At 39.9% G+C, this 12,750-nt stretch overlaps 1 protein-coding gene across 1 annotated transcript in view; it reads right to left on the reverse strand.

The window, feature by feature from the left end:
• DNAH8 (dynein axonemal heavy chain 8) overlaps positions 1-12,750 on the reverse strand; it is a 414,847-nt gene that overhangs the window by 319,499 nt on the left and 82,598 nt on the right. Inside the window, exons 16-20 of the mRNA XM_004619333.1 lie at positions 11,839-11,974; positions 8,472-8,659; positions 5,730-5,810; positions 2,702-2,818; positions 1,544-1,663 (exon numbers count right to left, since the gene is read on the reverse strand). Of these exons, the coding sequence (XP_004619390.1) occupies positions 1,544-1,663; positions 2,702-2,818; positions 5,730-5,810; positions 8,472-8,659; positions 11,839-11,974 (642 nt within the window). The remainder of the gene's footprint in view (positions 1-1,543; positions 1,664-2,701; positions 2,819-5,729; positions 5,811-8,471; positions 8,660-11,838; positions 11,975-12,750) is intronic.

Here is a 12,750-nt window from a genome sequence, read left to right on the forward strand (position 1 = left end):
GTGCTACCCTGGCATCGAGATGGGCCTGGCCAAAGTACCTAATGCTTAACTATAAGTTAAGAGCTTGCTCATGGACAAATGCTGTCATGATCCAAACAGTGACAACTAGATTTGGACCCTGCTAGGGTTAGGAATGATTAATCTGGTCTGAGTGCTGCAGTCTGAGTCTGTGGCAAGATGTTGCCAAGAGAGCTGCCCTACAAGCCTCAATGTATATCTTACTGTGTCCATACAAAAATAACTAGTATTAAGATGTTAATGAGTTCTTGGACTAAGGAAAGGAGAAAAACCTTAAGAAGTATTTTGCCTGCTGGCAGTCAGGAAGGGCTTTGGTATGCCCAGCCCTCAGGAAGGGCTTTCTTATGTTGACTTTGCTACCTGACTGTGTGTAGCCTAGAGGGCAAGGTGGAGAGAGAAAAGTAGGGGGAGAGACTAGTGAAGAAGGAGGATCAGAATCCAGAGTGAGAGGAGAATCCAGAGAGCTGGGATGGAGGACTGAGGAGCTAGGAAAGAAGAGAGCTGGGGGAGAGAGAGGAGAGAGGAGAAATGGAGGGCTCAGAGAGACTGGAACAGGCATGTGGAGAGAATGGAATAAACAGCAACTGATCAATCAACCTGCTTGGCCCTCGTTTCCTCTTTCCTCTGCCCCATGGGGCAAGCAGCCCGGACAGACCCCCTGAGACCCGGGGGTGGCCTATGGGGAGAGCTGCCGGGGGTCTCCCCTGGTCGCCCCCGGCAGATGTTTTTTTACACTCAAGTACCTTAATACATAGTATTGTTGAGGAGAAGGATGTGTTTTTTTCTGTAGTGATTGAAGCCATGAAAAGATTTAAGTTCAGAGTTTCCATTATCAGATTGGGTGGTTATGCTCAGCATAGGTATAATGGGATTAGATGTGGAGGCAGAGCCCAGTTAGACCACATTAGTTATTAAACTTAAAATGTTCTCTAAGTGCCTAAACTAAGAATTCAGTAGTAGGTATGAGAATGAGGAAACAATACAAGCAAACCTTAGGAAGAGACACATCTGGCTAAGCTGTAACACTGATTAGATCAAGTAAGTAGGCGTAGGAGGAGTCGCTGCTCAGTCCCACTTTCCCAGTTTCTTAAGGGAAAGGTAGTGAAAACCAGGAGGATGCACAATCATGGTACAGGGAAGGAAGAGCAGTGAATTGCTTGAGAGCCCAAGCAAACACCGCATTAGGTAAGGATACTAGTAAGATAAAATCTGAGTACACCCATGGGCTCGTGCAGTTTAAGTTATATATTTTGAAGCTGACAATGTCCCACAAAAACTAGGGTGTAGGGCCAGAAGACAGTTCCAAGTGGTAGAGCATATGCCTAGCATGCATGAGCCCATGGGTTTGAGCCCTAGGACCCCATTCCCTGAGTATCAGAGGTGCAGCCCTAATGACCACCACAAGTAATGTCAGAAGTATTTATTTTTTAAAACTATAAACATAGAATTACATTTGGACTGCAAATTCACATCTTAACTTTGAGTTGGTGTTTCACTGATTAAAATGTAATAAATGCATGCATACCTCATTGAGAGTTAGCATATCTTCCACTTTGGTAGCACCTTTTTCAGACAAGGAAATTAGCACAGTTTTTGCAATCTCCTTCAGAACGGTGTCGATATGCATTTCACACAAGTCATTGATCTACCAATAGAAAAATGTGAATGAAAACTCCTCTTTCATCCAAAATATACCTGAGACACAAATTTAAAGAATTAAATCTGGCATCCCATATGGTCCCCTGAGCACTTCCAAAAGTAATTCCTGAGTGCAGAGCCCATAGTGTCCCCTGAGTATTGCCAGGTGTAGCCCAACTCCCCACCCCCAGAAAACTGAGGTTCAGACATATAACTACACATCAATGTTCTGAATAGCAATAGCAACAATAGCAAAAGGTGTAAAGAACACAAATGTCTATCAGTGGATGAATAATGAATAAACAAAATTTGATGTATTTATGCAAATAAAATTTGGTGGGTATTTTATTTCATCTTCAAAGAAAACTTGACATGAAACTGGAATTTCATTGAGTTGCCTTATGTGTGGTAACCTCATTAATTACTCTCCTGTAATCTTCACTTTATCACCTGAGTCATCATGATCCAAATTTTAGAGCTTAAGAACCCAGAGGTTAGAAGAGTAAAATAATCAGGGAGAAACACATAACTAGTAAATATCATAGAAGCCAACCTAGGTTATTTTGACTCTCAACCTCTAAGATTTTTTTGTCTGTTACATCAGATGACCATCACAGATGACCATATCTAAAAGCATTTAAACTATCTTGTAGCAAACATGAAAGAAATCAAGTGTCCAGTTAGAAGGCATTCTCGGCAAATTTACAATAGGAGTCTTCATATCCATGTTGAAGCACTCCTCAATGCTGTCTCTCACAGTCTAAATGATCCCATTTTAGATATCTTGGTTTAATGTAATTTAGATTAAACTATGGAGATAAACTGTCATTTGAATGTATCAAAGGTAAGATAATTTAGGGACTAGGGATCCCTAAATGGAAAAGCTCCAGAGTACTTAAAGCAAAGGTGTTTTCATTTACCTTAATGGGTGTTTAGTTGAAAATTTATCCTTCAAGAGCTTTCACAGATAAACCATTATCTAAAACGAGTATTAATGTGTATATGTACAAACATATATTGTTTTAAAATTTTTTACTGGTCATACCTTCTTTAAAAGTTGATTGAACATATCCAACACTGAGTCAACCTCCTGAAAGAAGCTTTCTAGTGTTAAAGATGACCATGTCAATATTGTGAGCCCCTGTCGCAACACAGATTCCACCTAGGAAAAATAAGGAATATGGCAGCTTCCATTATTAGCAGGGACATCCACATTAATTTATAAAAGACTTTCTTTCAGCTTTCTGCTGCTGTGCGAACATGATCCCGGAGGCCAACTGAACTACTTTGGACACTAGCAGCTCGCAGAAATGCCTCTGACTGTGAACTGAGCCACTGCCCCATGCGGCGCCAGGGGGGAAGGGTTTCTCTCTCTCAACCCTTCCTTTCTGGATACAGCATGGCGATCACCGCTTTTTGAGCACAAAATGGAGGTACCAGCCTACTGCTGCGGGACACACAGGAGATCCCGGGGAGCGGGGGGTACCGGCCCTGCCCTCTGCCGAGATTTAAGTGCAGCGGCCACACGTGTGTGGCCTTTCCACTGCTGCATGAGCATGATCCCAGTGGGCAACTAAATTACTTTGGACACCAGCAGCTCACAGAAATGCCTCTGACTGTGAACTGAGCCACTGCCCTTGTGGCACCAGGGGAATAGGGTTTCTCTCTCCAGGTTTTTCCATCTTATGAGAACCACAAAAGGGAAGTAAAAGCTTGCAGTGACGCAATTTCTGGAAGAATTTTCCCTGGACTTTATACAGAAATCCAAAACCATGTGGTCGCGACAGCGACCTAATATCTCTTAATTGTCAGCCATGTGAAACGGTTCCTTTTTAGCAGGTCTATCTTTGGGGGAAAACTCCAAACAATAATAGTGAGTTTTTTGTTGAAATATTGAAGGTAATCAAAGTAGCAGCCATGTCTCTAGACTGTGAGCTAAGCCATAGCCCCACGCCAGCCGAGGAGAGGAAACATCCTTCTTTCTCGGTTTTTTCCCCTTTTCGGGGAAAAGTGGCATGGCGTCCTCCATATTATGAGGTTTATTAAGCAGGTATGAACTTGATGGCGCAGGAAGGAGAAAAAAAAAGAAAAAAAATTATGTACTTGGAACAGCAGGACGCTTGGGCAGTCTCGGGCCAGGGCCAATACTGGCGCGCACTCCGCCGAGATTCGACCCGGGTGGCCACACTTTTGTGTGGCCGCTTTGCTGCTGATCGACCGGGATCCAGAGGCCAACTAGACTACTTTTGGTCCCAGCAAGTGCTTGCGGCCATGTCTCTAGATTGTGAACTAAGCCATAGCCCCATGCCGGCCGAGGAGGGGAAATATCCTTCTTTCTCGTTTTTTTTTTCCCTTCTCGAGGAGAAGCGGTGTGGCGTCCACCATATTATGAGGACTATTAAGCAGGCAAGAACTTGGTGGCATGGGAAGGAGAAAAAAAAGTTATGTACTTGGAACAGCGGGACTTCATATCTCTTCATTCTCAGCAATGGAAAACTATTTATCAAATGCTTCCTTGGCAGTAAGGCTGTCTTTTTTGGGGGGAAACTCCAACAACAATAGTGAGTTTTGTGTTGAAATATGGAATGTAATCAAGGTAAAGAGAAAATGAAGTGAAATTTATCAGTTATGCAGGCGGGGGGGTGGGGGGTGGGAGGTATACTGGGGTTTTTGGTGGTGGAATATGGGCACTGGTGAAGGGATGGGTGTTTGAGTATTGTATAACTGAGACATAAGCCTGAGAATTTTGTAAATTTCTACATGGTGATTCAATAAAATAAATAACTTTAAAAAGACTTTCCTTAATTATTGAAAATACTATGTGTTTCCTTATTTATTTTTATCCTCCATTATAACTATTAAGGTTATAATTAAGCTCATGAAACAATCATGGAATATTGATTGCTCATTATTTAGATTTAGTTGTTTTTCAAAGGCAACAGAACTTAGACAAGAAGTCATTTTATGAGGTGGAAAGGTGACTTCCCTTGAGGCAGTCTGGGTTAGGGGTGGCCTGAAGAGGTGGGAGGAAAACTGAGGACACTAGTGCTGGAAAATTACACTGGTGGAGGGATGGGTGTTGGAACATTGTATGACAAACACAATCATGAGAACAATTTTGTAATGCTCTATCTTATGGTGATTTAATAAAAAAAAGAAAGAAAAATCATCTTAGAGGAAAAAACATAGCTATTGAATTAGTTGCTGATGGTAATGTTGACTGCTCCAATCTTTCTGGAAAACAATATGGACATTCCTTAAAAAATTAGGAATTGAACTTCCATTTGACCCAGAACTCCCTCTTCTTGGTATATCCCCCAAGGACCAAAAGCAAAATGTAGTGCTTTGCAGCACTATCAACAATAGCCAAAATTCGTAAACAACCAAAGTGTCAAAGAATAGATGACTGGATAAAGAAACACAATGGAATATTATTCCGCCAATAGAAAAGATAAAATAACGAAATTTGCTACTACGTGGAGGGAATGGAGAATATAACATTGAGTTATTTTAGTCAGAGGGAGAGAAATGGGCACAGAATTATCCCTCTCTTATGTGGTACATAAAAAAACATAATGGTGGAATAATGAATACCCAAAGACAATGTGAACAAATAACATGAGAACTGGTGTTCAGTAGGAAACATGCCACTTGAAGAAACCTGGGGATAGGACAGAGAAATGGCAGTGTCTATGGTGGAGGGAAGTGGTGCTGAAAGGTGACACAGTGTTATGTAAGAAGCCCTATCAGCAATAGTACTGTAAATCACATTGCAAACAGGTATATAAGGGGGGAAAAAAGCAGACTTTTAGATGGGAAGCAAAGGAGGAGGTGGCATTGGTGAAAGGAAGTGGACACTGAAGAAGGGATTGGCGTTGAAACATCATGTGCCTGAAACTCCAGTCATGAATGGCTATAATTTCATGGTAACTGGAGACAAATATTCTTTAGATTAACTGGCCCAGAGGGTGAAGGTCTAGGCAAGACCAAATGTTCTAACATCCATAATCAATAGAACCACAATTTAATTTTGAAGAACAGTAAAGTCAGAATAAATCTTTGGCATTACCAACCTTTCTCATTTTAGGGGCCATCAGATTTACAAATACAGAAGGCACTTCCTGACATAACTCATCATAATACTGTAGAAGACCCTGTTAAAAAGAAAAATGGCATGGTTTACCTCATTCATTAAAAGCAACATTCATTCTTATTATGATTCACATTAGAAAGAATTCATTATACCTTATAGAATAACAGAGTGGGAGACTAACACCCAAGAACTGTAGAAATAAGTACCAGGAGGTTGACTCCATGGCTTCGAGGCTGGCCTCACGTTCCGGGGAAAGGTCAACTCAGAGAAGCGATCACCAACTACATTGTAGTCGAAGGCCATGTGGGGGAAGGGAGTTGCGGGCTGAATGAGGGCTAGAGACTGAGCACAGCGGCCACTCAACACCTTTATTGCAAACCACAACAGCTAATTAGAGAGAGAAAACAGAAGGGAATGCCTTGCCACAGTGGCAGGGTGGGGTGGGGGGGAGATGGGATTGGGGAGGGTGGGAGGGACACTGGGTTTACGGGTGGTGGAGAATGGGCACTGGTGAAGGGATGGGTTCCCAAACTTTGTATGAGGGAAGTATAAGCACAAAAGTGTATAAATCTGTAACTGTACCCTCACGGTGATTCTCTAATTAAAAATAAATAAATTTAAAAAAAATAATAAAAAAATAAAGAAAAAAAATAAAAATAAAAAAAAATAAATAAAAGAAATGGTCAAGAAAAAAAAAAAAAGAATTCATTATACCTTTCTTTTGGCTGCACAACACAGCCAAACATCAAAGAATTGACCACCCGGGGGATAAAAATTAGATGGAAAAATTGAGTAGAAGCCCACTAGTGCAATAAATGAAAAGAGCAACGCAGAAAGCCCAACTCGCACCTAACAGCTCAGGAACTGCTCAGGCCATGATTTTATCAGCACTGTTACTAGATATATGTTGTAATAAGCAATATAAAATAAATTAATTAGTGTCTGCTAATGACTTGGGGTGTGGATGGGAAACTAGGGACTTTGGCGGAGGTAAGGCACATTGGTGTGGGACTGGTGTTGGAATATTGAATACCTGAAACAACTGTATTGTAAGAAACTTTGTAAATCATGGTATTTTATTAAAAGTTAAACATTTTTTTGAAGAATTAAATCAGTTTCCTTATTTAAAAAATCTGAGAGCATGAAAGTCTAGAAAAATATAGAGGTATCTCCTTGATATCGTGTCAAGTTTTAGTGATAAATTTTTGGATTTACAACCAACATAGAATATACATATATATAACCTATATTTAAATCTCTAACTCTGTGTTACACATATATATATATAATGTATATATATGTGGGGGAAAAGGGACTCTCTTTCACTGTTGGTAGGAATATCGACTGGTCCAGCCTTTCTGGAAAACAATATGGACAGTCCTTCAAAAACTAGAAATTGAGCTTCCATATGACCCCTCAACACCACTTCTGGGAATATATCCCAAGGATTCAAAAATCACAGTAGAAATAACCTCTATACATATTCATTCACTATATATTCATTGCAACATTGTTCACAATAGCCAAAATCTGGAAACAATCCGAGTGTCCTAAAACAGATGACTGGTTAAAGAAACTTTGGTATATCTACACAATGGAATACTATACAGCTGTTAGGAGAGATGAAGTCATGAAATTTGCTTATAAATGGATAGACATGGAGAGTATCATGCTAAGTGAAATGAGGCAGAAAGAGAGGGACAGACATAGAAGGACTGCACTCGTTTGTGGCGTATAGAAAAACATCACATGAGGCTGACACCTAAGGACAGGACAGTAGATACAAGGGCCAGGAGGATTGCCCCATAGCTGGAAGCCTGCTTCATGAGCAGAGTGGAGAAGGCAGATGGAATAGAGAAGGGATCACTAAGAAAATGATGAATGGAGGAACCGTTGAGTTGGGAGGTGCATGCCGAAAGTAGATAATAGAACAAACATGATGACTTCTCAGTGTCTGTGTTGCAAGCCATAATGCCCCAAAGTAGAGAGTATGGGGAATATTGTCTGCCATGGAGACGGGTAGGGTGGGAAAGGAGGGGTATACCTGGGATATCAGTGGTGGGGAATGTGCACTGGTGGAGGGTTGGGTGTTTGATCATTGTGAGATTGTAACCCAAACATGAAAGCTTGTAACTATCTCACGGTGATTCAATAAAATTAAATATATACATGTGTATATATATATATAAAGGCCAATTTGCAACAATGGTGTTGGATCTGGACCTGGGTAGTGTTATCATAAGTGAAATAAGTCAGATAGAGAAAGGTAAATACTGAATGTAGAATCTTAAAAAGCCAAATTCAAAAAGAATCTTCCAGAAAGAAATTAGAGGAGATAAGGTAGAGATTGGTAAAGGGTACAAACTTTCAGTTCCAAAAAGGAGGAGGTAACATAACATGATGATTATAGTTGATAAGATTGTATCATGCAATTGAAATTTATTGAGAGTGAAACTTAAATGTTCTCATATATTTATGTTTGTGAGGTGGTGAATCTGTTAATTATCTATATGGGAGGAATCTTTTCACAATTTACACCTATATGTAAATCATAGTGGTGTACCTTAAATGTCCTACAGTTTTGTCAATTATACTTTAACAAAGCAAATAACAAACAACAACAAATTTCTTCTCAATGCCATATCAGTACAAATTCAGGAATATGTTTATCTTTTACACCCAAAAAACCTTTCCTCCTTAAGAATAAGTGAAACTATCTTACCTGCAGATGTAACTTGTCTGATTTTAATTTGCTTTCCATTTTTAACATTTTCTTTGCCTGATCTGGTACTTCCAGCTTCAATTTTATCATGCACTTGGTTTCCCGCACAACTTCCAAAATTTTGGGATCAAAATTAACTAGTAACTTCCCTGATTCTGGATGGCGCACAAAAAGTGTGGCTTGTAGAGCTACAAATGAAAAATGGCAGTCATGATTTATTCTAAATTAATTTTTGTTTCTCCTCCCATTTATATGTCTGTCTTCAGCAGAACAAGCATTTTAGAAACTCTAGGGGCCAAGGCACGTGTCTGACATGGGGTCAGTGGTCAAAACCCAGACAACTGATTCAGAGGAACACAAGCATTTATGTGGGCAAACCCAGAGTAATGACAGTGACCCTCTGCCATGAATAAGAATCACTTCTGAGTGGACTGTAAAGAGTTGGGATACACACTCCCTTATTTTTATAGTGACTTAATCCCCAGGGAAAATGCACAGCCACCAATTAGGACCCATCTAATAGAGTTCAAACCCTTTCTATGCCGAATTCCCAACTGGTTTTCCTTAAGGGTTATTTGAATTAAACATCCATCCTGAATTCCCGATAATGAGGCTCAGTAGCAGTAAGAAATGTTTACTAAACATAGAACTGAAAGTTGTGGGGGTTGAATGTGAATTCTTACAATGCAGAACAAGATCTTTCTACACTGCATTTACGTGACTAACATGAGCATCATTCATATAAATAGGCATTTTTAGATATGGATTTTATTATGAATTGAAATACATAACCCCAAATCGTTCTGCTGAGTGGCCTTAGATTACTTGTTATCCTAACATAAATTACCTCTAGAGGCAAAATAACAGCACACTTATAGACCAGAATGTGCAAGATTGAATTACATCTTATATTAACAAATATTACTAACATGAGAATTTTACATGGATCTTCCAAGCCACACATTACTTCATACCGAAGTTTTGGTAAAATAAAATGGTATATATAGCCATTGAGGGAAAATCCCTGAAGTTATATGCCTTTAATTCATCAGAAAAAATAAAATCAGTCTTCATCTGATTATTAGTGATACTGTAGCATGAAGTTTCCAGCTGAAAAATGTTTACTCAATCTATTCGTAATAATTTTTAAATGGGGTCTGCTATTCAGACCTTGCTTGAAAGGACAACATGATAAGCCAATCACTAAGAGATTATTGAGAGCCGTTAAAAGAGCCAGAAATTTCCTCTAGGATTAAAAAAAAATTTCATTTAATTCATTACCAGATTCTAGAGCAACTAACTTTAAAAGCCCCCAATTGTTATTTAAAACTCTTAGAGTTCAGAATACAGCTCAGCAGTGGAACACTTGCCTTGTATGTGTTAGGCTCTGGGTTAGACTTCAAAAATAAGAAAAATATTGCCAAGTTTCTACAATTAATTGCTGTCATGTCGATGTAATAAGAAGCCTAGCTGAGCAGTTAGGTTCCCGAGGCTGTGCACTTGGAAGACTGATTTGGACCCCGGCTCTGCCACTTCCTCACTGTGTGGCCTCAGACAATTACTCTCACTATTTTCACTTCCTCCCCTTGAAATAATTCCTCATATGGCTGCCATGGAATTAAAGGAGTAGTCCACTTAGTCTTTAGATAGTAAACATGATGTGTTAACCTGTTGTCATTGAAAAGGTACAAAGATGAAACAGACAGAGAAAACATCCTAGAATGTGGAGAGGAGATAAGCCCTAATCTATAAAGCAGTAAGTGTCAAGGAGAAAGGATTGCAGGTAAAGTGTGTGGAGCATTCTGGAAAGGAAAGACATTATTCAGTGTCAGGGAGAGTAAGGAAGGGCTGCATGGAACAGGTGACTTGAATTTGGTTTTGGTCCTAAATGGATAAGAGAAGAAATCAGCAGGATTGAACAACAGCAACAAAAACCCCATGTGGTAAAGAGTGTGGCATCCTTGAAGCAAGTGAGTAAAGGTTCCTCATTTCAGTTGTGTAATTATCTCTGGCCCTTTTCTATGACGTAAATCTTCCATTTCTTTAGCTGCTCCTTTGAGAGAGCTGCTCTGTGATTTTCATTAGTATGCACAGGATATCTGCACATTCTCAGAAAAAGAATCACCTGATGAGAGACCTGCTAGGCCTGTCCTCCAGAATACTGGCAACACAGCACTACTGCTCCTGCAGTTACAGCAGAAGTGTTCTAGAACCAGGAGCAAAAGCATAAATGGCCCCTCTCCCCTCACTGCTAGTGATTTCACAGGATGTGTGCCTCCTGTGTCTGCCCTGTGATCTGCTGGAGTGGAGATTCTGCCATGGGAGAAAGAAACCTATCTTTCTTTCTGACAGACAGAATTCTACTAAGCTTAGAACAAGACCATAATAATGTTGAGACATAACAAAGCTGGGAATCTGAGGTGACAAACAACTGAAATCACACAAGAATGACACACATATGGTGCTGACATACATGAATAATGGCTATTCTAAGCATGTGTGAATGGTGGCTGTTCTAAGGATGATTCTACATCTGTTCTGCAACTCCCACCTCTACCGGATGTACTGGAACCTGCCTTTCAGAAATTACACATAGCCCTAATTTACTAAGTCAAAATTGAAGTTTAATTCAGTTATGGGAAAAGGAAAGGAGTGAAGGAAGAGAACAGAAAAAGAAAAGGGATAGAGAATTGAAGAAAATGGATAGAGAAAGTAGGAAAGAAATAAAGGAAAGGAAGGGGGGAGTAAGGGAGGGAAAGTGGGACAGAGATGGATGGAGGAAGGTGGAGAGATGAAAAGCTAAAGAAAGGGATGGGTGGAGGAATGTGGGAGGAAGAAAAGGATAAAGGAAGGAAAGATATAAAGGGAAGCAAGGGGAGGTACGAAAGAATAAAGATAAGATGGGAGGGAGGAAGGGTGGGAGGTAAAGAGAAGGAATAAAGGAGGGAGGGGAAGGAAGGAAGGAAGGAAGGAAGGAAGGAAGGAAGTGAATACTGTGGGAGGAAAACTTCGATTCTTTACTCACTGAGACTGAAATTTGGGTGAATATCATGATAAAACATGAATAAATGAAAATTTCATGAAACTGGAAAAAGATATTAAATCTTGATGTTTATTTTTAAATTCTAATCTTTCAGAAGAAATTCAGATGCAATCTAAGTACATCTACTTTAAAGTCATAATAAATTTTCACTCATAAAATCATAAATTTAATAACTAAATTTTAAAGAATTGCACAATTCCCACATCTGAGCCTAGTCATTTCAATATCAATGAAAAGTCTGTAAAAGAATTGCCCTGAACCATGTGCTCCCTCCAAGCCCACTTTCCCCTTGCCACACCCCTCCAGCTGCCCCCACACACCCACCGTACTGCAGCTGTGAGATCTCTCTGACCCAGGCTGTGTGATAGATCACCTCGAACTCCACCAGAACATAGGAGAGTTTGTTATACTGGCGAATAACAGCTTTACCTTCTGGACTTGATAATATGTCTGAATTTTTCTGTTTTGACGGGGTAGAAAAAGAAATTTATTTTTAAAAGATTGCTGATTATTTTCATGGCCCAATCAACAAGTTTGTTTTTATAGTAATATCAAATAATTGTTACCCTTAGATTTTGCTGCACAGAGAGCAACATTACAAGGAGAAGGAATGCACTGGAAGGGGAAATAAAGGATTTGCTAAGAGAGCTCTCTATCCTGCAGCCAGGCCCAGACTTTGCGGCTTTGAAAGACTCACCCTCCAATTCTCTGTTCTCCCCATTTTCTGATGCTTTTTTAAAAAATATTATTTTAGGGGCTGGAGCGATAGCACAGCGTGTAGGGCGTTTGCCTTGCACGCAGCCAACCCTGGTTCGAATCCCAGCATCCCATATGGTCCCCTGAGCACTGTCAGGGGAGATTCCTGAGTGCAGAGCCAGGTGTGACCCAAAAAGCAAAAAAAAAAATTATTTTAGACTACACAAGACTGTACACAGGGCTTACTCCTAGCTCTACGTTCAGGTATCACTTCTGGCACATCAGCAAAAGTGCAAGGCAAGTGACTTAACTCCTATACTATTTCTCTGGCCCCTACCTCATTTTTCTCGACAAAATACAAGGGCCTAGTTATTCCTGAATTATGAATAATTGAAAACAACTGAAAATTGTGAATTTTCGGTTCCAATGCCAGAAAAAAACAACCACACATAGAAGCAGAAACACAAATTATGAAATAAAAATGCAAATTCTTATGTTTTGACTAACATAGGTCAAAAGTAGGGAAAATTCTGCTCTGCC

The sequence above is a fragment of the Sorex araneus genome, chromosome 5 (genome assembly GCF_027595985.1).
Source record: "Sorex araneus isolate mSorAra2 chromosome 5, mSorAra2.pri, whole genome shotgun sequence".
In the NCBI taxonomy this organism is placed as follows: domain Eukaryota; kingdom Metazoa; phylum Chordata; class Mammalia; order Eulipotyphla; family Soricidae; genus Sorex; species Sorex araneus.